The 27,973-nt window shown below is 40.2% G+C and overlaps 1 protein-coding gene across 1 annotated transcript in view; it reads left to right on the top strand.

The window, feature by feature from the left end:
* The window catches only part of LOC146763570 (uncharacterized), a 33,670-nt gene extending 22,409 nt beyond the window's left edge, over nucleotides 1-11,261 (top strand). Inside the window, exons 5-8 of the mRNA XM_085567853.1 lie at nucleotides 1,625-1,739; nucleotides 6,822-6,972; nucleotides 8,859-8,907; nucleotides 10,551-11,261. Coding sequence (XP_085423979.1) covers nucleotides 1,625-1,739; nucleotides 6,822-6,972; nucleotides 8,859-8,907; nucleotides 10,551-11,146 — 911 coding nt within the window. The 3' untranslated portion in view covers nucleotides 11,147-11,261. The remainder of the gene's footprint in view (nucleotides 1-1,624; nucleotides 1,740-6,821; nucleotides 6,973-8,858; nucleotides 8,908-10,550) is intronic.
* Nucleotides 11,262-27,973: the final 16,712 nt, after the last annotated feature.

The raw sequence follows: 27,973 nt of genomic DNA, 5'->3' as shown, positions 1-27,973 counted from the left end.
GTAGCCTGTGCAAGGCTTCCAACACCCTCAGAAAATTATTTTCCATATATCTTGTCTGAATCTGCCCTTTTTTTAAGCTAAAAACCACCACCCTTCGTCCTATTGCTCAAGACAGTACTAATAGGTCTGTCCCCAACTTTTTTATAAGCTCTGAAAGGCTGAAATAAAGCCTCCCTGCAGCCTTCTCCAAACTAAACCACCCCAACTCTCTCAGCCTTTGCTGGTAGGATAAGAGTTGTTCCCATTCTGATAATTTTTAAGCCCTCCTCCAGGGCATTTCCATCAGATCCACATCTCTCCTGGACTGAGGACCCCAGAGCTAAATCCAGGCTGGGTCTCATGAATCTGGTACTGAGCAGTCCCAAGGTCATATTTAACACTATCATTATATTGCTTAAGATACCTGGAATAAACTCTAGTGAAATGTTTTTCAGTTTTTCAGCCACAAAGTTAAAATATCCTTTATAGACAGAATGGTTATTTATAAATCTCTGTTTATTTTTTGTGAAGCAACAGAGCACAGCATTCCTCAGAGATTTAAGATAATTAGCAGCACAGGATCCATAAGAGTCAAATCTATTCTTTAATATAAATTGTTGCCTATAGTTATATTATAATTACTGCATGTGTTTTACAATAATGCTTTTTGTCACACATCTGGCCACCAGGGTGCTTTTCAATATTGCCAAGTGCTTAGATTCTTTTCCCTATATCTGGTATAAATATAGCTCTCTTTAAATTGGCTGCACAGTTATTATCCTGTCATTATGAATAATTCTACTCTATAATTTTAAAGACAAAAAGGATATTGATCCAAAGAGAACATCCCTCTGCAATAGGAGCTCTGCTATTTTGAGACTGCACATTGCTTTCTGATCTCCCTCGTCATTTGTTAAAAACAAAAAAAACCCAAAAAAACCAACCAAACAAACCAAACCTGTAGCTACATCTGTTTTTATAGATAGAGTTCTGGCATGGTCATAGCAAAGTCAAATATAGACACAAGTGACAATTTATTCTTCTGATTATTGTGGCTTTGACTGTCCCTGAGTGCAAGAATTCATCAGATCTGGCAGGTAGAATTGACTTGCTGCTTGTACTGGCACTGATTGAATTCCTTGGTAAATGGAGGCAATCCTGGTGACACCAATCGTGTGTTAACCTTGAGTCTTTAAAATTGGTTTATTTAAATGGAGGAGGAGACTAAAGATACAAGTCCACCTCAATATGGAATGTTTTATGATAGGCGAAATGATTAGATTTCAGATTATATATTTTTACACTGGTTCTGTCGAAGTCCATAATTTAAAAGCATTTTAAATTTTTTTTTTATTTTCTCTACTTTTTAATTTGTGCATGAAACTTTTTTTTCTAGAATTTTTGCACAACTAATTTTCTGGAAGATATCTGCAGACTGATCACAAATATTTCTCTTCAGTATGTACTGCTCTAGTATCTTTTCAAAGCCTTTTCTTTCAGTTCAACAGGGCAGGAGCTGATTATTTTTAAGTAGTCCCAGCAGAATTTGGTATTCCAACCATGCATGATTTTATCTGCCACAGAAAGTTCAAGAGTGTAGTCTGCTAAACTCTAAAATCAACTCAAAATTGTCCCATTTTTGCAGATCTGTCCCAGGGGGTTGTGCTTCTGAAGCAGACACTGCTTTACCCTGAAAAGGATGAGGATGGGAAGATGTTTTGTGGCAGAACAAGCTTCAGACTGAATATTTCCAGCAGTTGGTAAGAATTAAAGATCATGAACCTAAAATCTTATGAGTTTTTTATTTCATATGTTTTGAATGAGGTAGTTAGTATTAATTTAATATTTAATAGAGGTTGTAGTGAAAAATTAAGGATATTTCTGATTTTCTGCCTTATTTGCCCCCTGGGATAAATAAGAATATTTTAGAAAAGCATTATGGAAAAGTGCCTCTGGCCACATTTTATAACAGATTTTACTTATCCACACATATTTCATGGTCTTCACAGACGTACCTGCCCAGTGTAGTTGCTTCACATGGATCAGAAAGAAAAGACCATTTTTAAAAATAAGAGCATAACAGGATATGGACATATATATCTGACCGATATAGTACCAGAGAAACTGGCTTCTGAACTTATAATAACTTTATCCTGTGATTTATAGCCACCTCTGTTGACAAATAAGTTGCATCTTGTGATGGAACTCACTGACAGAACAACTTCTAAAAGCCTCAGCAATGCAAACCACCACAAGAAAAACTCTCCACCATTTTCAGGAAGTAAATAAAAGTGTTTAAGAGATTAAGCACATCTTGTAAAACATTCCCACTGCAGATTAAATTTAAAATAAGGGTCCTAAGATGTGTTCAGCTGCACCTTCCCACCGAGGTTCTGCCTGAGTTCTGCAGGTTAGTCCTTGCTCAGCGTTGAGGCTGGGACACATCTGGTCAGCCCAGGGTGGTTTTGGCCACTGGCTGAGCTGCCTGCTGCTTTCCTTGCAATCCCAAATCCTGCTTCACCTATGCCAGTGATGAGTTGATGGCACTGGCTTCACATTAGGTATCTTTCTCTCAAAGCATGGAAAGGAAAATTACTTTTTAAGAGCCTCAGCCACTTGGAAGCCAAAGGGAATAAAATCACAGAAACTGTCCTTATTTGTGTAGCAAGAAAGGTTCTGACTGCAGCTAAAAATGTTTTTCTTGGAGCTGTTGGAAGCAAAATGACTATATTTCCTGCTATAGAAGTTAAATTTAGAAATAAAATCTTAAAAAGCTTTGAATGAGCATATGTGCAAATATGACGTAGGTTAGAGAGTTAGGTAACCACCACCAACCATGTGAAATTTAGAAAAGGCTTCTTCAGATGGGTGAAAAGAAGGATGAGAGATGACCCCATCGTGGGTCTACACCTTTCTCTGGGGGAAGGTGGAGGGCAGGTGCTGATCTCTGCAGACACAGAACACCAGGAAATGGAATGAAGGGGCACCAGGGGAAGTTCAAGGAGGAGGTCAGGAAAAGGCTCTTCAACCTGAGCATGGTCTGCCCCTGGAAATGGGTGGAACAGATTTGCAAGGAAGGGCTCATGACACCACACACCTGTCCAAGGAGCATCTGGGCAGGGTTTTTAGTCTTTTGGTTCAGCTTTGTGAGGAGCAGGGAGCTGGATGAAATGATCTTATCCGCCCTCACCTTGAGATATTGCACAATTCTGTGATTCTCACAGTGACTTTGCTCTCTGTGGCTTTAAGGTTTCTATATAGGGGGACACATTTCTCATCTGTGAAGTAAAGAGGTTTGTGTATTTGGAAATTCATAGATAATAAGATGCTAATAGCTTTCCAATATTCAGAAAAAAAATCCCCTTATTTGCTGTGTACAACCTCATTTTATCTCAAAGTATTGTTCTTAGTGAGTCTGCAGGGTGAAATGGATTACTCTTGTTATGGTGCCTGACACACAACTATGGAGATTTCTTTTCTATATATGATTTTAGTTTAATTACCTAAATTAAATTGAGAGCACTGGTGCGGTTTAAGATTTCTTTTCTGCCACTTCCATAGTATATTTCCTTTCTTCTCTTTGAAAGTTCCACATGTATCATTTGTATGGGTGGGATGTGGCCCATACTTGGAATTTTAAAGATTTTTTTTAAATAGCAGACTGCCTAGAGTTGTTAGATACTTTTTCCTCTGTTTCTCTCACAAAATGTAATTTTAATTAAGCAAAGTGGACAGGTTTATCAGGCTAATTTCACCAGCAGAATTTGTGATGTGCCTGTGTTTGCTGGACTATGTTGTAATGATCTCTCAGCCAGCTCTGGGACTTGGTCTATCTCCACGAGGTAAAAGCAAATCAAGCACCAACATTGACTTTGCTTTTAGAAGTAGTGAACTCTTAAAAAGACTAATTGTTTTAAACTTGGCTCTGCTCTTGCTGCAGCAACATTGTGTCTTGGAGCTAATTGAACACTTAATTAATTAATGCTTGAACAACGGCTGTGAATAAACATTTCTTTTCTTGCTTTACTTGAATTGGTTCACCTGACAGAGATGCTCGATCAGTGTCCAGTCCTGTGCAAAAGGCAGAAAAAGAACCATCCACTGACACAGCAGACTGGTGCTAGAGCACCCCCGGAAAGACATTTTGGATTTAAATCCCACTTCTAAGGAAGCACAACTCTCTTTTCCCTTCTGAAGGAGCAGCCATATTTTAGAGCCAGTACATATTAGTCAGAAAAGTCACACAGTTCTCTCTTCAAGCGAAATATTTTTTCTTACTCCTTGTGAAAATGGCATATTATGTACTTAAGGGGCTGCACATCATCCTTCTGAAAGAGAGGGAATCTTTTTCTCCCCTTGAAGCAGGAGCTTGGATGTCCATCTCTAAAAAAGCACAAAGATTTCTCTCTTTTCATGAGGTTTATATCCAAATCCCTGAAAGTGTCTCTGGTGCTTAAAAATCCCTTTTTGTGGAGTTTTCACAAGTGTTAGATTCCTTCCTCATTCGCTGTGAATCTTGCAGTTACAGGTTTGGCTAATTTTGTCTTGGAGATTTGTGTCTTCAGTCTAAAGGTTTCTTATGTCTTGACAACACATTATTCCTTTGATGCCCAGATCCCCACTTGTGAACTTAGGCAGGATTTCCAAATACACTTCTAGCACTGCTTCCCCTTGGTCATGGAAAAAACTTTATGCTCCAGACCTTTCATCAAAGAATTGCCTCCACAGGGCTTTGGAGATTCTTGAATGTGCAGGATTCTTTGTGGATAATTGGACAAGCCTTGTTCAATTGTGTTCCAAAAAATGCCATGGAAATGGGAAATAGAGAGGGGCTGTAGGAACATAAAAGGATGCATGGAAAAGCTGACTTTCACAGTCAATACTTGAAATGGGAAAATTCACCTTCTGAATCAAGGAAATGCTGTTATTCATTTATGTTATTCATTAAGGGCCTTAATCTTTCCTCTGTTCTGCTCTAGCATGACTTTTTTTTTTTCTTTCACATGGTATATTTTTAAAAGTAATTTTGTTCCAAAATGTATTATTCAATTTGGTCAGAATGGGGAAATGCCCAGAATACATATCAGGTCATATCTGCATGTGGAAAAAGTGCTTTACTTGTACATATCTAAACTAGGAAAAAAAGTTGTCCTTACTACTTCAGGAAAACCAGATTGTATATTTTCTTAACTGCCTGGTCAATTTTAACTTTTCCCCCCCTAAAAATAGAGAGTGTATTGCCTTCATATCTGGAAATCATCCACAAACAGTAGGACACCTCAAAGTTATATGTGATATTTATTTTCTGCTTTAAAAAAGACAGATATTCTACCAAAATAGATTCAGGAGCTACCTTGAAGATCAGATAATGGATTTCTTGTCAAAAATAATACAGAGGAGAGGGTGAAAAAATGAAATTCATTCATTGAAAGCTATAGTGATTGTGATTATTCATGTTATACTTCAGTAAACACTCTGATGGAATAAAATGTTCATTTTACTTGCGGACTTGGAATAAACTCCAGAAGATAAAGCACAGAAATGAACTAAATAGAAATGTCCTAGATGTTCCTGAATCAGATAGTCTGAATATCTGATAATCAGACTATTGGCAGCAAAGAATGCACATCTTTTTAAATCAAGATAGAATACTTAAGGCAATTTTTTTATATGAAAAGACTAAAACTACGTAACTCTAAATAACGTCTAATGAAATCCTTTATGTTTTTAAACCATATTTAGAGATTTTTATCTCAACATTCTTCATTCAGAAGGAGCAAATAAATCAGATTTTATGGCTTGAAAGTTTCCTCTCTTGCAGCAAGAAAGTAGCTTATGCAATTCTGCCAGCATGCAGGAAATTGATGTCCACCCTTTGGTACTCATGTGGAACTTACTGTGCCCAGTTCAGAAAATGCAGCCAAGTGCAACTCAGCAAAGAAAGGCCAAGATGCTCATCACAAGATGCTCTGTTGAAGGTAGAAGAACTTTCTGAGAGCTCCAACAAAGGCCACCAGAATCTTTGGGGCAAGAATGAATATTTACCCCAGAAGCAAAGGTTTTGGAAGTGGGCCTTACTCAAGGGAAAATTACTTTTCTTTCAAAGAGTAAAATTTTATTTGAAAAATAAGGTTTCTTTTATTCTGTTGGAATACAGCTGCTTTTATCATCAAGAGGTGAAATCTCTTATTTGCAGGTTATTCCCAGTGCTCATTATCATGTCTCTGGGGTGAGTTTCTGGATGAACCCAGTGGCTTATAAAGGTCTCAAAACCAAGAATGAGGACACAAGACTTTTTCTGCTCAGGGTAAAACAGGATTTTTTTTTTAAGTAATGAGCCCAGTGGGGCTCCTCTGTGATGCAGTGCTGGGAAGAGCAAAGGACATTGTGGTCTCTTGCTCTGTTGCCTTGTTTTCACTGGGAAAAAAAAAAAAACCCAGGCTTATGGGCTAGGGGCAAGGACTGAAAGTCAAATATTCATTCTGTTATATATTTCCAAGGTGTAAGTAGCACAGTGTGCAGGCAAAATGATTCTTTTCCTCATGCTATTGTGCAACCCATATGGTATTCTTATAATGAAAAAAAAAAAAAAAACAACCAGTTTATTTTGACACATCCCTGGAAATCCACAAAGCAAAGATTGTTGCTAAATATATGAGGATACGAAAACAATTGCAAAGTCGGGAAAAGAAATAACTTCCCCCACAATGGCTTTTCCTGCACCAAAGCTAAAAAGAAAACATTCTCTGAAGATATTTTGGGAAGGATGAAAGATGCTCTTTGTGTGAGAATATTTTTAATTTTAATAGACAGAAAAATAAGCACAATTTCTTTGCTTTTAGGGATGTCTTGCCCACAGGGGAGACCTGCCACCTGCCAGCAAGAGGAATCATGAGAACCCAAGAAAAATCATCCAGAATCCTGCTGCTGCAATGTCAGAGGGAGTTTCCCCGAAAAAAAAAATCTCTTGAGAACATCAGGTGTTTGAAACAGGTGAGCTATTAATGCCAAAATGTTGCCATGAGGCAGCATGACAGAAAAAATATACAATATTTTATTGTACAATATAAACAGCTAATTGAGTATGGGGTGGTGGAACAGGTATGAGAACTTCAGCAGAAGTTATAGAGGAGAAGATATCTAGAACCACAGGCACTGCATGTCACAAAATCATAGAGAGAACTATTTAGTCAAGACATAATGATTTTTAATAGAGTAGTTCTTCCCTCCTCCCAGTCTGCTGCTGGTCTTTGCTTTTCAGCTGGTGAAAAACTGAGTAGTCCTGCCCTGTTATTTTATGCATTTATTGAAGTTTATTTTTGAAGTTGAGATGTGAAGAGATTGAAATGACAAAGGTTTTTTTTTTTTCTTTTTTTTTTCTCTTTTATTTCCCTGTGGCTGTTTATGCTCCATTTGAATGTGAACTGTTGGCTGCACTGTTGGATATCATAACTCAGATGTCCTAATGCAGCATTCATTAAAATACAGGATTGCCTGTGATAAATTCACACCTCAGTGGTATGGAAGAAGGAAAGGAAGGAAGGAAGGAAGGAAGGAAGGAAGGAAGGAAGGAAGGAAGGAAGGAAGGAAGGAAGGAAGGAAGGAAGGAAGGAGGGAAGGAGGGAAGGAAGGAGGGAAGGAAGGAAGGAAGGAAGGAAGGAAGGAAGGAAGGAAGGAAGGAAGGAGGGAAGGAAGGAAGGAAAGAAGGAGGGAAGGAAGGAGGGAAGGAAGGAGGGAAGGAAGGAAGGAAGGAGGGAAGGAAGGAAGGAGGGAAGGAAGGAGGGAAGGAGGGAAGGAGGGAAGGAGGGAAGGAGGAAGGGGGGGGGGGAAGAGAAAGGAAGAAAGGAAGAGAAAACAGATAATGGGTGGAGGGAGAAAAAGAGAGAGGCGGAGACAGATAAGGATGAAACATCTCCCCTCCGTGATGCCAACACGTCCCATTGATGCTCTCCAACAGGTCTCCTGGTGCTGAGGCTCCCCCGAGGACACCAAGCTCAGCACAGGGCCAGACCTTGGGGCCAGGGGAACACCCTGGGGCCAGGAGAACCCTGGCTCCCTGCCCTGGCTGGGGGAAGTTTAATGCAGCCTCCTGCAGCAGCCTCTGCATCCCGTGCAGTGCTGTGCTGCAAGGCCTCAGCAGTGAGCCTGGGGAGAGCTCTGGGGCTCTTGGAGGGATTCTGAGTCATCCTCAATGCCTCTTTTGTTCTTGTTCCTCTAGTTCCTCTTGTTCCTCTTCTCCTTCTCCTTCTCATTCTGCTTCTTTTTCCTTCTCCTTCTCTTCTCCTTCTTTCTTCCAATTCTTCTTCTTCTTCTTCTTCTTCTTCTTCTTCTTCTTCTTCTTCTTCTTCTTCTTCTCTATTTCTTATGCTTTTTGTCTTATGATTTGGTTACACTTTTTCTTATTTTTTCTTATTCCTTTCCTTATTTCTACTCTTATTTTGATTTTTTTTATTTGTTCATTCTTATTCTCTTATTCTTATTCTTATTCTTATTCTTATTCTTATTCTTTTATTCTTATTCTTATTCTTATTCTTATTCTTATTCTTATTCTTATTCTTATTCTTTTTTTTGTTTTTTAGTACTACTACTTCATCAGCTTCAACTTCTTCCCATTCTTCCTAATATTCCTATTCTTCTTTGTTGTCTCTTTGTTATTTTTGGGGTGTATTATGCTTTTTTTTGGTGTGGGGTTTTTCGGGTTTTTTTGTGGTTTTTTTGTGGTTTTTTTGTGGTTTTTTTGTGGTTTTTTGTTGTTGTTTTTTTTGTTTGTTTTTTTTTTTTTTGTTGTTGTTGTTTTTTTGATTTTTGTTTGCTTATTTGTTTTTGTTTGTTTGTTAACTACTACTATTTGTTAAACCAAACTCCCTCTTGTTTTGTAGGAACTGTGTGTGTCACAGCCTGGCAGTGTGAGGTCACGTCCTGGGAGCAGCATCTCCTGTCTGTGCCCGATCCTCGTGGAGAAAATGCCAAAGGAGAAGAGTGGAATCCTTTCCAGAGGAGAGGAAACGCCCTTGGATTCCAGCAGGAGAGGTGCAGATTCCATGTCAGAAATATCAGTTCCCTGATGGGCGTTCAGGGCCTGGAAGAAGCTCCCGCAGGGAGCTGCTGCAGTCAGTGTCCCTGCAAGGGGACAGGAGCCGTGTGGCCCTGGGGACACGGCTCAGGGTGACCACGGCGTGCACTGGGTGACTCTGGAGGTGCCCTGGCAGCCGGGCGATGGGCTGGGACAGGCGCTGAGCCCCTGGCAGCGAGTGTCCCCCACGGCTGCGGCTCTGGGGCTGCCACACGTGGGGAGCCCTTTGCCTTGGGGATGTCCTGGAGGTGCTCCGGCTGGCTCAGCCCCAGGGACACGCACAGGTTGGAGCTGCTGGCAGTGTCACTAATCCTCGGGCTGTGCCTCCAGGCAGGGGCAGCAGAACAGCCCGCACAGCGCCTGCCTGAAGAGCCAGCGGCGTTTCCCACGGGGCACCCCCTGCCCGGGACAAGACGGGTGTCCCATGGACACTTGGCTGCTTGGCTGTCCCACGGACACTTGGCTGCTCGTGCCGGGCCCGGCACGCGGCCGCTCTTGGCGACACGGCTCAGGTGCCTGGCACTTGGGCTCTTTGTCTTCTTCATTCAGCTCCAGGATGCTGATTTTGTCCCAGTTGTCGTCCTTCCACAGCCAGGCCTTGAGCCAGGGGCTCAGGATGCTGCTGGATTCCCTCAGCTCTTGGTCGCTGTCGTGTTCCCAGCTGGACTGCTCCGAGGGCCTTCTCTGACATGTACCCTTGGACACATCCTGGCTGCTGGTTTTTTCCTGGGACAGTTCTTGCTTGCTACGAGCATCCCATTCTGAGAGTCCCCGTCGGCTTGTGCCTTCTCCTGGGGACATCCGCTGCTCAGGACATTCTTCCCAGTTTGAGAATTCTTGGCCAGGATCCTTGTCTCCCTGAGACAGCTCTTGCTTCCTGTCTTCTTCCAAATCAGAGAAGTCCCAGTAGCTCCCGGAATCCTCTTGGCACAGCTCTGGCTCAAGGCCTTCATCCCAATCCGAGAGCTGCTGGGGACTACGGGCATCTCCTGGCTCAGCACAGCCTTCTCCTGGAGTCCCCTGCTGGCTCTGGTTCACTTCCCCTTGGGTGATCTCTGGCTCCTCCTCAATGTCAAATTGGACAAAGAGAAGGTCTCCATGCAGGGCCCCCCTCCTCCCTCTCCTTGGCACCTCTGAGCCCCTCTGGGTCTCGTCCTGCTGCCCACTCCAGGCCTTGGCTCTCTGAGGGTCAGGCAAGGACCTGGAGGGCTGGGAGTGGGGCTTTGCCTTGTCCTTCTCCATGGATGATGTGCTGGGACACAGTGACACAGCTGCTCTCCTGGCACTGCCCAGCCCAAACCCCGCAGTGCCCCTTATATCCCCTCAGCCAGGCGGGGCTCTGGCATGTCACAAAGGGCTTTGGGCACCACAGTGAACCACGTCACCCAGGCTGTGACACGAGGTGTCATGTCACAAAGGCCACCCCGACACCCTTCAGCAGCCAAAGGTGCTGGGAGTGGGCTGGAGCAGCCCTGGGGCTTCAGCCCCTGGCTGGGAGGTGCTGATGGAAATGGTCAGGAAGGGCTGAGACCGAGGGAAGGGGCAAAGGAGACCAGAGCAGTGGTGTGGGGGTTATTGAAATGGTCATGGCAGAAAGAAAGAAAGAAACAAAAAGAAAGAAGGAAAAAGAAAGATAGAAGAAAGAAAGAAAAAGAAAGAAAGAGAGAAAGAAAGAGAAAAAGAGAGAAAGAGAAAAAGAGAGAAAGAGAAAAAGAGAGAAAGAGAGGAAGAAAGAAAAAAGAGAATGAAAGAAAAAGAAAGAGAAAAAGAAAAGAAAATAAAAAGAGAGGAAAAGAAGAGAGGAAAGAGGAAAGGAAAGGAAAGGAAAGGAAAGGAAAGGAAAGGAAAGGAAAGGAAAGGAAAGGAAAGGAAAGGAAAGGAAAGGAAAGGAAAGGAAAGGAAAGGAAAGGAAAGGAAAGGAAAGGAAAGGAAAGGAAAGGAAAGGAAAGGAAAGGAAAGGAAAGGAAAGGAAAGGAAAGGAAAGGAAAGGAAAGGAAAGGAAAGGAAAGGAAAGGAAAGGAAAGGGAAAGGGAATTGAAAGAGAATTGGGTAAAAAAACCAACAACAAAGCCTGAGGAAAACAAAATGGTATGAAATACGCAAAGCAAACTCTGAGGTCAAAAATACATTGCTGCAGTTGTATTATCCAGTATGACATTCCTCCCCAGTCAAGGTTTTACACTGTTATGATAATTTGCTCTACAGAAAAAGCATGTCGCCACATCCCGCTATTTCTTTTGCCTTCTTGAAGTGAGATCCTGCTATCACAGGTGCATTTTCTGTCTGCCTCCTCCTTCTCTGTAGAAGAGTGCTGGCACCATCATCCCCCCTGGGACAAGCTCACCATCTCTCCCGTGCAAATGTTTTGCAGTGCAGAGGACTCCCCTGCAGCACATGGCATTTACCTCCCTCTGTGCTCAGTCAGTTGTGTGAGCAGCCTCAGGTTGCCTGTAATTGTCCAAATGCACATTTTACAACCATCCTGCAATTAATTGCAGCTTAGCTTGCAATTAAAGGTCCTTCTGCCAGGTGCTATAGCACCAGGGCTATGCTTCATCAGCCAGAGCATGGGCAGAGCAGCCAGGCTTTAGGAACTCTGGCTTCTCACATCCTGCTCACAGCAGATATTTGCTCTCAGTGGCATTTTCCTTCCCAACAGTGAAGGAGAGATCATGGACACACATATGCCATAACAGGCCTTGCATAATTCATGCAGCCTTCTTACACATGGGGTGCTCTTGGTCCTCCTCCATCCTCCCCACTGAGTGCAATCTGATGCACAACTGCCTGACAAACTGCTTTGCTGGCTGATCAGCAAACTCTAGAAATTACAGCAGGTGGATCTATATTCCTAACATCACCCTGTCAGGGTGTGGCTGTGGGATGAAGGATGGGGAGAGGTTTGTTTTCAGGGAGGCATCTAAGGCAGACACCCCTGTGACCCCAAAATCCATACTTTGCTTCTCAAGTCATCACCTAAGGAAACACCACAGTTGTTTTGGAGCATGCCTGCAATTTCATTTCTCTCAGCCTGCAAGAGCAGATGTGGATTTCTTAAAAAAGACACACAGTGTGTGGACCAGGCAGACAGGACATGATCCATTTGCTCCTGATCTCACACTGCCTGTGGGTTTCTCACCAGCAGAGCTATGAAAGCTGCAACATCTGCCTGACATGGGAACAACCCCTTGTCCAGGGATACAATGATGATTTGCCAAGTAGAAGTTCATTTCTGCACTGGATTGCAGCAGAGAATTTGTGCAGCAAAACTCTGCAAACTGAGATGACCACTTTGCTTAGCTCTGGCTTAGGAACAGCTTCCAGGTTCCTTTTCTGCTGAAAACTCTAATGAAGCTTCTATGGCTGTATAAACACACACATACTGTATAAATAAAGTCTAATGTCTCACTATGTTCTACAGAAATAAGTATTTTTGGGTTTTAATCTCTTCTACATTTCTGTCCATTGAGGCTGAATCCATTCAGAACAGAGAAATCATCAAATGCATCAGTTGCTTAAAAATAGCTGATTATGGATCAATTAAAATGCTGATTTCTAGAAACTAGTCCTAAAAAGGGCTATAAACAGTTCTGTCTTCAGAAACTTATGCTACTCTTATGATGATCAAATCTGGAAATCGTAAAACCAAAACACAGATACTGCCTAACACAGTGATAATTGTCCTATAAATCTAATATTCTTCACAAGAAAACAACATAACTGCATCACTATTTCAAGAGTAAAAGCTGAATTCTCAAAATCCTGCCAGCAGTTTTTTGGGTGTTTCAGTCTGTTGTCTGAAAAGGGAGAGAGGCTTTTGATCTTTTTGGCACAGTAACAGTGGATGTGCTCTGGTGGTTTTGCCTATCCTAAAGCAATCCATATTTTAATGGTTACATGCAGCAAGATGTCTCTGCAAACCACCATTGGAAATATGTTATGGATTTTGAATCTGAAAATATTTAAAGATTCATGTGAATTTATAAATACTTAATGAGTTTAAGAGGAGGTAAGGAATATTGGTGAAGAAACATTTATTAAAGGTTAGTAAATCCTTGTAAACATGTCTAACTCAGGAATATATGAGATACTTGTTTCCTCTGCTGAGATCTGAAGGCAACATTTTTTTCTAAGGGAATGGACCAGAATGGACCAGAGAGTGCTTCTGTATATGGTTTTGGGGAGGATAAATGAATGTCAAGCGCCAAAGCATCAAGAAAACCAATGTTACCATTTTCGCTGCTGCATAAATATAAATGAAACTGAAGAAATATAGTTGAGTGTTTTTTGAACCCCAAAGAATTTAAGTAGTGATAGTGGTGAATGGCCCCTCATGCTTGCAGTGGATCTGGGACAGATCTGCCTCTTCAGGAGCATTCTGCCTCAAATGCTGCTCAAAAACACGAGCCTGCATTTGTGTATCTGTAGTGTGCACACATTTTTGTGATTCTCAGGCAGCAAACTGGCTCTTTTCTCATATAATTAGAATCTTCTCATATCAGTTAAGCAAGCAGATGGTCACACAGTTTGTACACACAGATTCCAAATGTTCCTAGTGTTTGACTCTTGTTGATGGCCACAATCAACAGCACCAAACAGAATCCTCTCCAAATTGTGATACAGCAAAATGACCATTAAGTTGGTTCAAAGGCAGTTATTCATTTAGGTTTAGTGGAGGGTTCATTATAGTCATTATAGTATTACACATGATATTGCATAAATGCAAGCACTGTGTAGTAGATGAATTCTGCAGAAATTTGTTCAAAGGAGCAGGAAAAAATCTTCAAGTGAGACATCAGACAGTGAGACTTACCCAGCTTGGGACACGTAATTTGCTGGAGTAACAAGGTAGTAATGACTACCCTGTGGCAGCTGTACTTCATAAAATATTAAACCATGCAGGAGCACACTCAGGGATGCAAGAAATCACCTGTGTCCCAGTCAGGTTTGCCACATGCAAAAATAGTTGCGTTTGGGAAAAGCTCTTTCCTGGATAATTTGATAATTTTGCTTTTTGGAGTTTGAGGTAAAATTATTTATGTTTCCAAGAGAGATAACTTCATGGTTTTATCTTGGTTTAGGAATACTGCATATAAAAAGACATTTGATTAGCATGTCACTGGTTTGTAGGTGAATTTGTATTACAGACACTAAATTTTGTTGGATTCATAAAACTTTTAATCTAATAAAAAAATTCTCTTATGCAGTGTTTTCATTCTAACTCCCAGTACTTATCCTTTGGAATCAATAAAAATCAAAAGGATTAAAGAACATAAGAAATCTTCCTCTTGGTGAGATCCATGGTCCATCTAGCCTAGAATGCATTTTCAGAAGTTATATTATTTAGTGAGACCATATTAGTTTGGTTTATCTCTTGGCTTTAACATTAGCATAATGCAATAATAAATGCAATACTGTTTCACGTATGGTAGAGGACCCAGAAAAATCTTTAAATAGAGAATGTAGAATCACTTTTGCTTTCTCACTAGCTCAGCAAAGGTATAAAACTCAGGATTTAAATTCACATTTCTTCCCATGTGTCAGAATGGGCAAGTGACTGTTGGAAGTGCAAAGAAACAAAAAATAGACAGCAAAATTGTAAGACAGAAAGTCCAGCTGCATTAACTGAGCATCACCTGCAACTGGCAGCAAATTTTATTTCCCTCCAGGAATGTCTGGTGAACCTGAAGCATTGTTGTGAACTCCACACACAGCTGAGGTCACGGTGATCCTGAAAGAAAATAGTAAAAGAAATTCAACAGGGAAAGCAGAGAGACTTTCTATCTTCATTCCCAAGAGGATTCCTTTCTCTTTCCCTTGTTAAAGCATGACCAAGGCATTGCTCATTCTGACCTGTGGAGGCAGAGCCAGCTCTGAACTCAGGCCCTGGGTATGCACACAGGTACCCTGGAGTGTCACTGCTGCTGTCACTGCTGCTCCCCTTCCCTCTCTGAATCCCAAATGAAAGGATGACGCTGTTGTCCTCACAGATGCTGGGTATCTTCACAGCCCATGATATTCTCATAGTCTTCCTATTAAACTTGCCTCCTCAAAAAAACCCCTCCAAACTGTCAAGAAACCAGATTTTAAAATTACCAGAACAACAGTGATGGTCTACTAAGAGCTTTTTGAAGTATTTCTTTTCCTTTCCTTTCCGTTGTTTTTTTTTTTTTTTACTTAAGAAAAAGTGCAAGACAGAGTACCAGATAGAATAATAATTTAATAATTTCCCCAGCAGTGACTCACAGAATCATAGAATGTTAAGGAGTTGAAATAGACCTTAAAGATAATCTAGTCCCAAATCCCCAGTCGTGGGCAGGGATACATCTCACTAAACCAAGCTGCTCAAGGTCTTATCCAGCCTGCATTTGAGCACTGCCAGGACTGGGGCATTCACAGCCTCCCTGAGCAACCTCTGCCAGCATTTCACCACCTGCACAATAATGAATTCCTTCCTAATTTCTGTGGCAACTTTCCCCTTTTTAGATTTCTATTACATTGCTCCTTTTTCTATCACAACAATTCCTGATGAAGAGTCCATCTTTGGCTTCCCTGTAGGTCCTCTTCAGAAGCTGGGAATTTGCTATTGGGTCTCCACAAAATCTTCTCCTCTCCAGGCTGGAGAATAAAATGATAAAATCACAAACCCTTGTCTTTAACCCCAGTGGAGGACACAGGACACAAGGGCTGCATGAAGGTGATGGTCAGAACATTGGTGCAGTTGTGATAATAACGCAATCAAAGACTGTGAAGAGAAACTGAAGCTGCTTTATTTTCTCTGGTTGTCCAAAGCAATTTTCCCCTATGCAAAGGACTAGTTTTAATACAGACAGGTAGCAACAAGGAATGGTTTCATTAACATGTGATTCTGTTCTAGATATATTGTTTTGCCAAATGCTTCATCTCAGTGAGTCACAGCGAGCAAAGCCTTACTGATTATGTTGTCATCTGCTGTGAGAAAAGAGCAGCACACATGGCAGCTGGTGTCTGGCTTAATAACCAGACAGTGAGCAGAAATGCTCCAGAGGGCTGCTGAGAGCAGAATATCTGAAATCACCTTTTGTAGGAGCTCATTGTCTCATCACTGCATCTTCAGGGAGAGCCAAACTAGGCTGTAGTTACTGTAGTTTGTGTAGCTGTGCCCTACTGGGAACACCCTTGAGTCAAAATGAAATCAAACAAAAAATCCTCCGCTTTCCACTGATTACCAGTGGCTGAGAAGAAGCTGTCTCATGGTGTTGGTGTTTTCAAACACAGTGATTCTACCAGTGCCAGGGTCTGGTCCTCCTCCTTCACATTGTGTTGTGGATACGAGTCACTTTTTTTTCTGAGCTGCAGGAAGGGGAAGGATTAATACTCCTGAATTCCAAGAGAGCGATTATACAATTGAACAACTGAGTGATGAATAAAAGTTAGAACTTCAGCTGTTTTTCCACTCTATGTTGCACAGAAAATACCCTTCTTTTTGTTTTTTTGTGATCCCAATTTAATTTGCGTCATGTGCTTAGTGCATTAACCTTTCAATCCATCCTCACTTGGACCTTTCCTATCAATAATGAAAAAAGCTGAAGTTTCAAGAAGTCAAAAATGTCTTGCAGACTAATATTGAGCAATTGATAAGAACCTTCAATAGTTTTTGAACTTTGGTTTGATACTTTTGTTTTGCAGTAACTATTAAGAAGAGATTTTATATTATTTCAGACATTGTACACATCAGTACTGTCAAGGCAAAGATTGTGAGATGGAAAAATCTGTGCTGCTAAGTTCTCCAGAAGGTCTTCTGTTGTATTTTATCAGGACCCATGTTTGTGGGAAAATAAAAAAAAAAAAAAAGAAAAAAACCCAAAAAAGCAAACAAACAGAAAGAAAAAGCTAAGAAAGAATCTTATGCTTCAGAGTTTAAGGCAAAGTGAAATAATTCAGCACAAAGATAATGAAATTATTATCTGTTGTGCAACATTTCCAAAATTCTAGGGTCTCTCCCTTTCCTAAGTCATTAGAAATGCCTCTTGTAAAGGTTTGTGCTCATGTTTGAGGACTCTGCTAAAAACTCTTCCCAAGCTCCCACAGCTGGTTGGATCTCACTTTAAGTCCCAGTGCAAATGAAAGCTCATTTTTGTGCCTGAGATTCCCCACCAAGGGAATAGCCTTACCTGATCTGTGGGGTGAGCCAAGATGGGGTCATTGCAGGCAATTGTAGAATTTCAGCTTCAGGGAAAACATGAAGTCAGTGTAATCACTTCATAAATTCACAACTGTACCTAAACAACCCCAAGAACTGTAATAGAAATGTATTCCCAAGGTCACCACACCATTTTATGAGCTCTTCATCTTTTCCTTTAGGATGTCAAGGGAAAAATGGAGGCACATTTAGGTTTTGTCATAATCCCATTCCAAAGTTTAACTATATGACCCAGCTAGAATTAATCTCAGCATAAATACATCTCTTAGAGCTTCAATACGCCCACTGAAACCAGGTGATCCAACATCAGCTCCCAAATTCCCAAAATAATGAAATTTGTACATTTAAGGAGAATAATGTCACATAACAAAACAAAAAATAGCTTTATAAATCATAACAATCCGAATATAAGATGGATTGCAATTCCCTTCTTGTGAAACAGCAGTGAGAATCAGGTATGTGTGGCAGGCACTTCATACTCGACCAACAGACAATTAAAATGCATTCAGGAAAAATATTTTGAAGTCAAATGAAAATAAAGCATTATTGACTTGGCATTTTTTGGGAAAAAAAAAGCAAGAAAAAAGTAAGGGTGGCAAAAAGAGGTGAAACCTAATATGTTGGTACTAATCTTTACTGGGCTATGCCTGTGAACAGAAGTTAATGAGGTAGGAAAAAAGCTCAGTGTTCAGTGCTGTGAGACAGTTGCAAACCCTCCAAGCAGAAGGGTTATCAATATTGAGATTAAAGTCTCGGACAGCCTAACAGCCTTCAAAAGAACACCTCAAAGTTTTGAAGAGATGAAAAAAATCCTTCAGTAATTGATCCAAGCTGCTTTGGGGTACAATAATCTTTAAGTAGTGAAAAAGAGGCCAGAAGTAATGCAAAGATGCAACTGATGTTCTTAGGGTTGTTTTAATGACAGAACTCTAAAAAAAGGACTTTTCAATAGAATGTTAGGCATTGCTGCTTCAGGATTTCAGAGCCACGTGACACTCTCTGCTTCACTGGCAGTAGGAGGAGGTATTCCTGCAGGACAAACCCTTGACGCCTACTTAATAATTCCCACATCCCACCCCTGTGGTTTTGAATTAGCTCCAATTTATTGTACATCATGTTTAAAATTTAGGCACTGCAGATGGCTCTGACAAAAGACTTCATCATATTCATGTTGAATCGGTGGCTAATTAATCGACTTAATCTACTTGCCTAATTTTGAAAGGTAGAACCTTGAATAAAGATTGACTTCCCCTGCATGGACATTTATATGACTTTGACATTTGCTGTCTGCCTATCTTATTTAATAAAAATATGCCCTTCAGATGAAATGCTGAGTCGTTATAACAATAACAATAGCTGTTAAAATTATATCCAGTGTGTTTCATTAGCACTTCTCTCAGTGAGACACTTTGAAATAAATTAACATTGCCCTGTACCAGAGAAAGAAATTCAATTATTTTTTTCAAGGTTAATTCATGGAATGAATTGAGGGCCAGGTCTTGCAAAATGCACATAGGTTGTCAGGGTTTGGACTCTTGTTTCTCTCATATTTGTCTTTGGTTTGACAATGAAGAGAATGGTAATGAATTTGATAGTGGGACAGTGAGTAAAAGATAAAATATTTTGGTAAACTGAACTGTAAAATATACGCTATAAAAAACATAGAGTTTGAAAAATCTCTTGAAGTATGGAGTTCAATCTCTTGCCATGCTGTGGAATCTGCTGTAAAAGTGTTTGCTTCTATTATTGAATACAGAGGAATTTTCCACCAGTCTTCCTTTAAAAATTGCTGGCTTTTTGGGAACAGTTAACAAGTTCCAAGCTTAAATACTATCCTAAATGGATTTCCCTTGGCAAATATTGGTTAAAATATTGCTCTAGGGTTTATCTTGAAGTTCTCTGACCTTTTGCCTTCTGAGTCACCTGTGGAGAAGATTTTTGTCTGATTTGATATTTATTCTACATTTTAGAAGAAGAGAATAATTTATCACCCATCTCCTGTATCCTGTGTTCTAATGCCCTTGGGCATCCAAGAAACATTTTTGCATACCTTTCAGTTTGATCTTCATTTCCCTAAACCTGCAACAAAGACTAACATAAAAGGTTGTTTTTTTTTGTTTGTTTTTTTTTTTTTTTTTATGAGATACAAATTGCTCACTGGTTGGTGATAAAAAAAACCTTTATATTCCACTACTATTTTTAGCTTTAAGTTTGTAATATATATTCTTGTTTTTATGCCCCCAATGAATTTCTTTTCATTAATAGCTTTCATTCTGTCAGCATTTTCAGTTTTCAAAAGGACTGAGTACTTCCCATATTTCAGTGTGTGATGGGTTTCCACAGACTTCAATAGCCTTTCAAAATCCTGTTTCAAATTATTGATTCTGATGACAAGAGGACTTAATTAAATTAATAAAATGAGCAGAAATTCAGTGTCAAGCACAAGAAATTGGGAATTGCAAATTTGGAATTTGGAATAAACAAAATGGTAGTGCAAAATCAAATAAAGCACTTAATTGCTTTCAATTTCCTGGGATTTTTTTTTTCCCTGCAAGCTTTATTTATATCATATTTATATTTATATCAGGAGAAAATAAAAGGATAAAGAAAACTTCTAAGAAGCTTTGCTTATTTGCAAATTTTTCCTTAGTGAGAGTTTCCATGGCTCCTGGACATTGATTTAGATAGTAATTTTCTATCCATATACTTAGTAGTGGTATCTTATGATCTTAGGTACTTAAACATATGATTAAACTCTCCCTGAATGGATATAAGTATTCATAAAATTTCTGTCCAGTTGAGATGCTTTACAGAACTATTTCACTTGTTTTATTTAAGGAGTCTGGCTTGGGGATTTTTTATCATTGTTTATTGTGTGGTTTTATTTTATTGTTTTGTTTTGTTTTTTGGTTTTTATTTTTAAACAACAGTAATTCATGACAATGTTGTTGAAATTTAAATTATAAAAGAGTGATCCAGACTTAATGTTTTCCCTGGACTGCAGTCTTCATAATCTTATAGAATCTAGCTTCTGATACTTGTAGAAGTTGGAAATGTTCCTTACATTTGTGAGAGAATAAGGTCATGAAGAATGTGAAAAATCCAGCATCCAGGAATTTCCAAATACCTGAGACAGATTTAAAAATACAAGATATTTTTTCTTTCAGTAAAATTATAATAGCCATCTTGGTTATTTTGGATAGACTTTGCCCACTTTAGGTCTTCCTCCAGGAGAAGAGCTCTTATCAAGTTCTGAAATGAAATATGTCTGTTTGTTCTTTTGAAGTGACTGCGAAGTCTTTTGGTAAAATGAGAGGAAAATCTATTAACTCAGTATTATGGGGTTTTTTTACCAATTATTGGTTACCAGAGATATTAGAATGAGTGTAGTTGCAAATAATCCAGTATTTGTTCTGAAGACTAAATATTTGTTTAACTGTGTCTTCTGGGGTTTTTTTTGTGTCCTTAACTGGCACCACTACAAGGATTGAAGAAAATGTGCCATTCTTTACTGATTTTGCATGCGAGGATATGCTGGATTGTGATGCACATCTTGAAGAGCCAATTTTTTATGTTTGAGATAAGAGCTCTATCAACATTTAACTATGGCCCATAAACAATAAAAATTTACAAAGCTATGTAATGAAGACTTTTTCTTCTGGTTTTCAAATGGCAGAGCAATTGCAGGTTTTGGAGTAGCAGAAGGAGTTTCAAGAAGTATTGAGGACTTACCCAAAATTATTCCATTCATGCTCTGCTGTTATTGGACAGCAATATGTTTAATACTATTTGATGTTGATTCAGAAAATAATGATTTTGTCATAATCTGTTATTTTCTGATTCCTTTTTTAGGGAGAGAATGTCTAGACACTGAGTAGATTTGTAGACAATATTATGCATAAAATATGAAGAGATATAACTCATAAAATCCCTTAATTCTGAGAATTCTTTGAGAAGTGCTGGGTACAAGGAGGTATGAGTACCAGGCTATTAGCCTATCACTTTCTGGTTTTTAATCAAAATATTAGTCCTAAAATAATGTACTTCACTATTTCCTTCATCATAATTAGATAATCAATTTTTAATTATAAGCATTTCCTACTCAGGAAATCAAAGCCTTATTTTTTTCCCAGATGGTCCAAAGGATTTAGGTAAACATCTCATTTCAAGACAGTTCTGGTGCTCATAATGTCATAATACATTTTTTTTTTTTAAGATCCTTTCCATCAGCTTTGACTTTTATTATCAGACAGCAGACACATTTGTTGAAAACTAGAGCAGTACAAATGAAAACGACCTTTTGTTTTTTCCTAGAGTAGACTTCCTATTTTTTTAAGGGTAGTATTTCAAACCCTGTCAGAAGGAAAATCTCTTACTGGAATATAAAGAAACACATGGCATTAACCTAATATTTTTCTCACTGTAATTAAGGTATTGAGGCCAATGGTAGCAGGGTTTGGTCAACAGTGAACACTTTCAAAAATCCATTTGAAATACACACCCAACGTATGTAAGGCTCATTCTAGACTATTCTATTAGATAATTCTATTTTGTTTTCCTGTATATTTCAATGGCTTGTGCAGTTATTTTATACCAGAGTAAATAATAGCCTCAGATATGGGAACAATTACTTTGCTGACATCATCTTACAGCAAAAGACAGCCTGCACTGAATAACAGCTCTTCAGAAAGGTGACACTGTGTTAATGAACACCATGGAGGGGAAAACGAGGATAAAGTGTGGCTGTACAAGGTTGTCAAGTGGTCAGGAAGCAGTTCAGAATCACTGAAGTAAATCATAATGCTTGCTTCATCACAGTTATGTACTCAAGAACATAATTAATAAGATTAGTTGGCAAAAAATAATTAATAACAGAGTTATCTGTGCTCCTATGGAAGGATTCCCTAATTTAAAATGTAGCAGATAGGAACCATGCAGAGCATAGAGTTTTAAGATTTTTTTTTTAAAGATAAATAGGATTAATTATACCATAATTGTAACATAATTGAAAATTTCATTTTTCCAAGGACATTTTTTGGGTCATATTGCTCCATTTTATCATGCTAATGAATAGGCAATATGTTGAATACTCACCTCAGATAATCATATATATTTCTAAGGCAAACAGAACCTAATTAAGCTAACAAATTTTTAGTTATGCAGATAAAAATGATCAAATAAAGGGATTTTCACAGCACAAAAAAAGGCCGGTACAATTCACAATAAAAATAGTCCTATTTCTAGAGAGCTACTCCAGCATTTGGGTCTTATAAATAATAAATTACCAAAATTTAGCACATGTTTTTTCAAAAACTTGGAAGCAAAAACAAGACTATTTGTTGTGCAATCATGACTTTTTCTAGAGAATGGCTGATATTCTATGGGAAAAGTAACTTTACAAAATTTTCAAGTATTAAATCATCAATAAATGAATAAATTATCAATTTTTAATAATAAATTAAGGTTTGATAAATAATTTTTTAAAAATTCTGGTGCTGAACAGTTTTATGAGGGGTTTTCTCATGTTTGCAATGGAAGTCCATTTACTCCAAACACAAAACAACTGTAAATCAAACACAAGTGACACCACATGACATCTCAGACTCATGAGCAGCAGATGGCAGCAGGTTATTTATTATTTTTACACTGCGTTGCAGTGATCTACGCTCCTATCATTTACAGAAATTGCAGAGAACATGTGCATTAATTAATTAATGAGCGTTCTAAGCCCTTTTTCATTGTTTACCTCTAGCATATGCATCCTGCCTCCTACTCCTGACAGAGGCATTTATCAATCTGAAAATACAAGGGAAGATGATCTCTCTAATAGTGCTGTACGTTGTCAGAGCAATTTTGTATAACTTTTAAATCTCTCTTTGCTGCAACTTTTTAAAGACAGATACCTACACCTCTCTTAAAAGGGACTTTTGGAAATTTGGGGGATAATATATGAGATGTACTTGCTTTAACGCCTTAGCATGGAACGTCAAACATTAGTGGATCAGAGCCATGTTTAGCAGAAATTACAGTAGAACCACTGAATCCCAGGATGGTTTGGGTTGGAAAGGGGACTTAAAGCTCATCCCATCCCACCCAGCCATGGCAGGGACCCCTCCCACTGTCCCAGCTGCTCCAGCCCCAGTGTCCAGCCTGGCCTTGGGCACTGCCAGGGATCCAGGGGCAGCCCCAGCTGCTCTGGGAATCCCATCCCAGCCCTGCCCACCCTGCCAGGGAACAATTCCTCATTCCCAGTGTCCCACCCAGCCCTGCCCTGGGGCACTGGAGCCATTCCCTGTCTCCTGTCCCTCCATCCCTTGTCCATTGTCTCTCTCCATCTTCCCTGGAGCCGCCCTGAGCTCAGCCCAAAGCTTCTCCTGGCCGGGTGAGCGATGGCAGCTGTGCCAGCCTTTGCTGCCAGCAGAGCTGCTGCATCCCCTGCTCACCCTGGAGCCTCCTCTGGGCCGGCTCCAGCAGCTCCAGCTCCTCCCGGGCTGGCCCAGGGCTGGGACAGCTCTGCAGGGCTCCGAGCTGAGGGGCAGAGGGGCAGAATGGCCCTGGGCTGGTGTCCACGCTGGGCTGGGCCACGGGCTCTGGGCTGGCCCAGAGCAGGGATTGGGGTTGGGGTCAGCCCAGATCAGGGATTGGGATTGTGGTCAACCCAGATCAGGGATTGGGACTGGGGTCAGCCCAGATCAGGGATTGGGATTGGGCTCAGCCCAGATCAGGGATTGGGATTGGGGTCAGCCCAGATCAGGGATTGGGATTGGGGTCAGCCCAGATCAGGGATTGGGATTGGGGTCAACCCAGATCAGGGATTGGGATTGGGGTCAACCCAGGTCAGGGATTGGGATTGGGGTCAAACCAGATCAGGGATTGGGATTGGGGTCAGCCCAGATCAGCGATTGGGATTGGGGTCAGCCCAGATCAGGGATTGGGGTCAGCCCAGATCAGGGATTGGGATTGGGGTCAAACCAGATCAGGGATTGGGATTGGGGTCAGCCCAGATCAGGGATTGGGATTGGGCTCAACCCAGATCAGGGATTGGGATTGGGGTCAACCCAGGTCAGGGATTGGGATTGGGGTCAAACCAGATCAGGGATTGGGATTGGGGCTCAGCCCAGATCAGGGATTGGGATTGGGGTCAACCCAGATCAGGGATTGGGGTCAGCCCAGATCAGGGATTGGGATTGGGGTCAAACCAGATCAGGGATTGGGATTGGGGTCAGCCCAGATCAGGGATTGGGGTTGGGGTCAACCCAGATCAGGGATTGGGATTGAGGCTCGGCCCAGATCAGGGATTGGGATTGGGGTCAGCCCAGTTCAGGGATTGGGATTGGGCTCAGCCCAGCTCAGGGTTTGGGATTGGGGCTCAGCCCAGCTCAGGGTTTGGGATTGGGGCTCAGCCCAGCTCAGGGTTTGGGCTCTGGGCTCAGCCCAGCTCAGGGTTTGGGCTCTGGGCTCAGGATTTGGGGTCCCAGCTCTGCCCACAGCACCCCCAGGGCTCCTCCAGGGCTGCTCCCTCTGCTCAGCCCAGCCTGGATCCAGCCGGGGCTGCCCTGACCCGGGCCCAGCCCCAGCCCTGGCCCGGTTCAACCTCCTGAGATCCCCGTGGGATGCCCTGGGGATTTTCAGGTCCCTCTGGATGCCGTCCTGTCCTTCAGAGGTGTCACTGCACTCTGAGCTTGGTGTCACCTGCAAGCTGCTGGGGGTGCCTCAGTCCCTGTGCCTGTCCTCAGCTTGGTTCAGGTGTTGAATAACACTGGTCCCAGTACTGACCCTGACGGACACCACTGGTCACTGGTGTCCATTAGGGTTCTGACCAGTTTACCCCTACCCTATGTAAGTGACCATCCAGCCCCTTTCTTATCCATGTTTTCATTAAATCCATCTCTCTCTAGTTTAGAGGATATTGTGAAGGGCTGAAAGAAGTTACTGGAGCTGATACGTCTAAAGAGGACAGCAAAGACAGTATCAATAAGATATTTGTGTGAATGATACCAATTCACTCCAGACAGCCCTGCCCAAAATTCCCTGGGGAAATTACAGGGCTCCTCAAGACTTTTGTCATGATGCTTTATGAGAGTATGCAATTGAACTATAAAATGGGGAAATAATGGTACTCATCACTAGCAGCTGCCTATGCAGTAAATATCCTTTTAAAGTTACGGCTGCAGCAGGGAAAGCATTAGAAAAGCATTGATTTTTGCAGTGTGGCATTCTAATTAGATAAAGAAATGCAGGAACTTTTTGAGAGAAGTATTTGAGTGTCGTATAATTTCACGTGAACACCTCTTCTCTGTAATTTTGGTGACTACAGTATTTTTCATTGTAGATAAAAGCTATTTAATTTTTTTCTGTTCTCTTTAATTGCATGTGGCAGCCTTTTTTGGTCATGGCCATGTGAGGAGAGAGGAATGTTAAAGGATTTGCACCAGACTGTCCAAGTCATCTCTACCTGCTGACACAGTCTCTGTCAGAATCTTCTAATAGAGGAAATCAAGATCACTTTCAAAGAGATTCCAGTTAAGAAATATGCTCTCTCTAAACTTTGGAGCACTTACGTGAATGCTGAATAAAAGGACACAGTAGGACTTTATGCAAAAAAGTTCTTTTTTGTGCCAACTATTCTTCAAATCTGCATTTATGTGGAGGCTTTTAAAGCTGCAGGAGAATGTAGGAAACTCAAAGTTTCCTTCTGAACACTGGAAAGAATTTGACTCAGTACAAATATATATATAATACTGGTACTGAAATGAAATTTGTTGATAAGTTTAACACAAATAAGACAGGTATGTATCCCATGTAATGGGATCATCAAAGTATCTGTAAAGAATATTAGAAATGGTTAATATATGACATACTACTCTAGTTACTCCTGATAATCTGTTTTTCATCTGCATGTGCAGCTAATGGAAGAAAGGTATTATATCATACAAAAGTCTGATTTTAGTGCAATATTCTGGCTATACAGTAGCTACTTTACAGATTCCAATTTTATTTGGTAATACAGTTTAATGCTTGGTGGGATGGATTTGAATAGACCTTGCTGCGTGACAAACTCTTTCATTTCAAACAGATAAGTAAGATGCAGGGGATTTATATAACTCAGGTCCATTATCTGTAAAAAGAAGAACTTAAAGTACCTGATTCAGCTTAACAACCCACATTCAGACTGATTTGCCTCACTGAGTTCAGCAGACACAAGAGAAGTTGTGACACTGCCAGCTCTGCATCAGATCAGCTGGATTTGTCTTGTCCAGCCTTGAAAAAAATCCAAGCACTGACCATATAAATAAACTGAAAAATGAACATTTAATTTCTCTGCATGCATTTATCTCTACTTTTTTTCTGAATATGGCATGAAATAATATTAGTTTATGAAACTGGCTAGTTACAGGATATTAATGTGAGGAACAAATGGCATATATTAAATTTTTAACTCATCTGGGCATAGCAGACCAACCAAACACCACAGCCCATTTTGACTGTATCCTGTCTACTTTGAAATGATTACTTGTCTACCCTATGTGCTTGGAATTAATACCAGAGTAAAGGATCTTGCTAATTTTCAAAATAGTATGAGGTTTTAATTGGGTTCCATAGGAATCAGTGGATTTTGAAAACCAGGAAATCACAACTAATGAATATTATAAGTAAATTCTGCATTATGACTCTTAGAATGTCTGTAAATTGAAAAGTAAATGGACTTGGTTAGTCCGTCTATTTTAATTTTTAACTTTTGATTAAAAACAACACTCCCTGTTTACACTGAGTTCTGTTTCTCATTAACCTGTTGCTCTCACTGATCTTGTTGAGGGTGCTTGGTTTTACAATGCCTTGCTATGCTGATTTCTGTTTTCTCTAAAGATGTGCAAACACACCCACCTCACCCCATCCCACTTCCCTTACATGTAGAGTAAATGATCTTTAACTACTCATAGGTTAATACAAAACAGGAAATTTTCAAAGATTGTAAAGTTATTTCTTGAAAATTATTTCTGATTGACTTTTAAATACACATCAGCCACATTTAGGCATGGTTTCCTATATTCAATATATCTTTTACTAACCACATATGTTCAAAAAAGGATTTCTTTAAAAATATAAACATTCATATTGTTGGTAAAACAAGTTACAAATTTGAAGTATTTTGAAAAATCTTTTTTATCAAAATAACCAAGACTCAAAAATAAATCAATACTAAATCACTGTGTTATCAAAAACACATTGAAAATTATGGGCAGGACAGCCACATGTCCTACTTTTTTTTTTTTTTTTGACAAATTAATATGGGAAATTCTGCTTAAATGGTGCATAAGTTATTAGTATTTATTGTTTGCTTTTATTCAGGCTTGACCTTAAATCTTTATTCAGAAAATAAAAGCTAGTATAGCCTATTACCATAACAAGGAAAGTAAGCAAATTATGAATTTTCCATAGAAACATGTTTGGTAATTTTTGCTAACTGAAAAACTGAGAACTTGAAATAATAACAAGTTGAACAGCTTGCACCTGTTTCTGAATGTTTTGTGATATGAGGCACAGAAGCAGAAATAAAGTCTTTCTGTCTCTGGGGATGCTGAATTCTGATTTGTATTCAGGCGCCCACATCCCTCTGGCTCAGCAGACTCTCACACTGGAATTAGGTGCCTACATCTCCTGAGCAGGCTGTTGTCATCCATTTGAAGACAGGGTTGTCATCCACTCAAATAATCCCCATAAATAGTTCATTCAGGTTT

Source organism: Lonchura striata, chromosome Z (assembly GCF_050655825.1).
Source record: "Lonchura striata isolate lonStrDom1 chromosome Z, ASM5065582v1, whole genome shotgun sequence".
Lineage (NCBI taxonomy): Eukaryota > Metazoa > Chordata > Aves > Passeriformes > Estrildidae > Lonchura > Lonchura striata.
The sequence above is the reverse complement of the archived record's forward strand: the minus strand, read 5'-3'. Positions and strand labels throughout refer to the sequence as shown.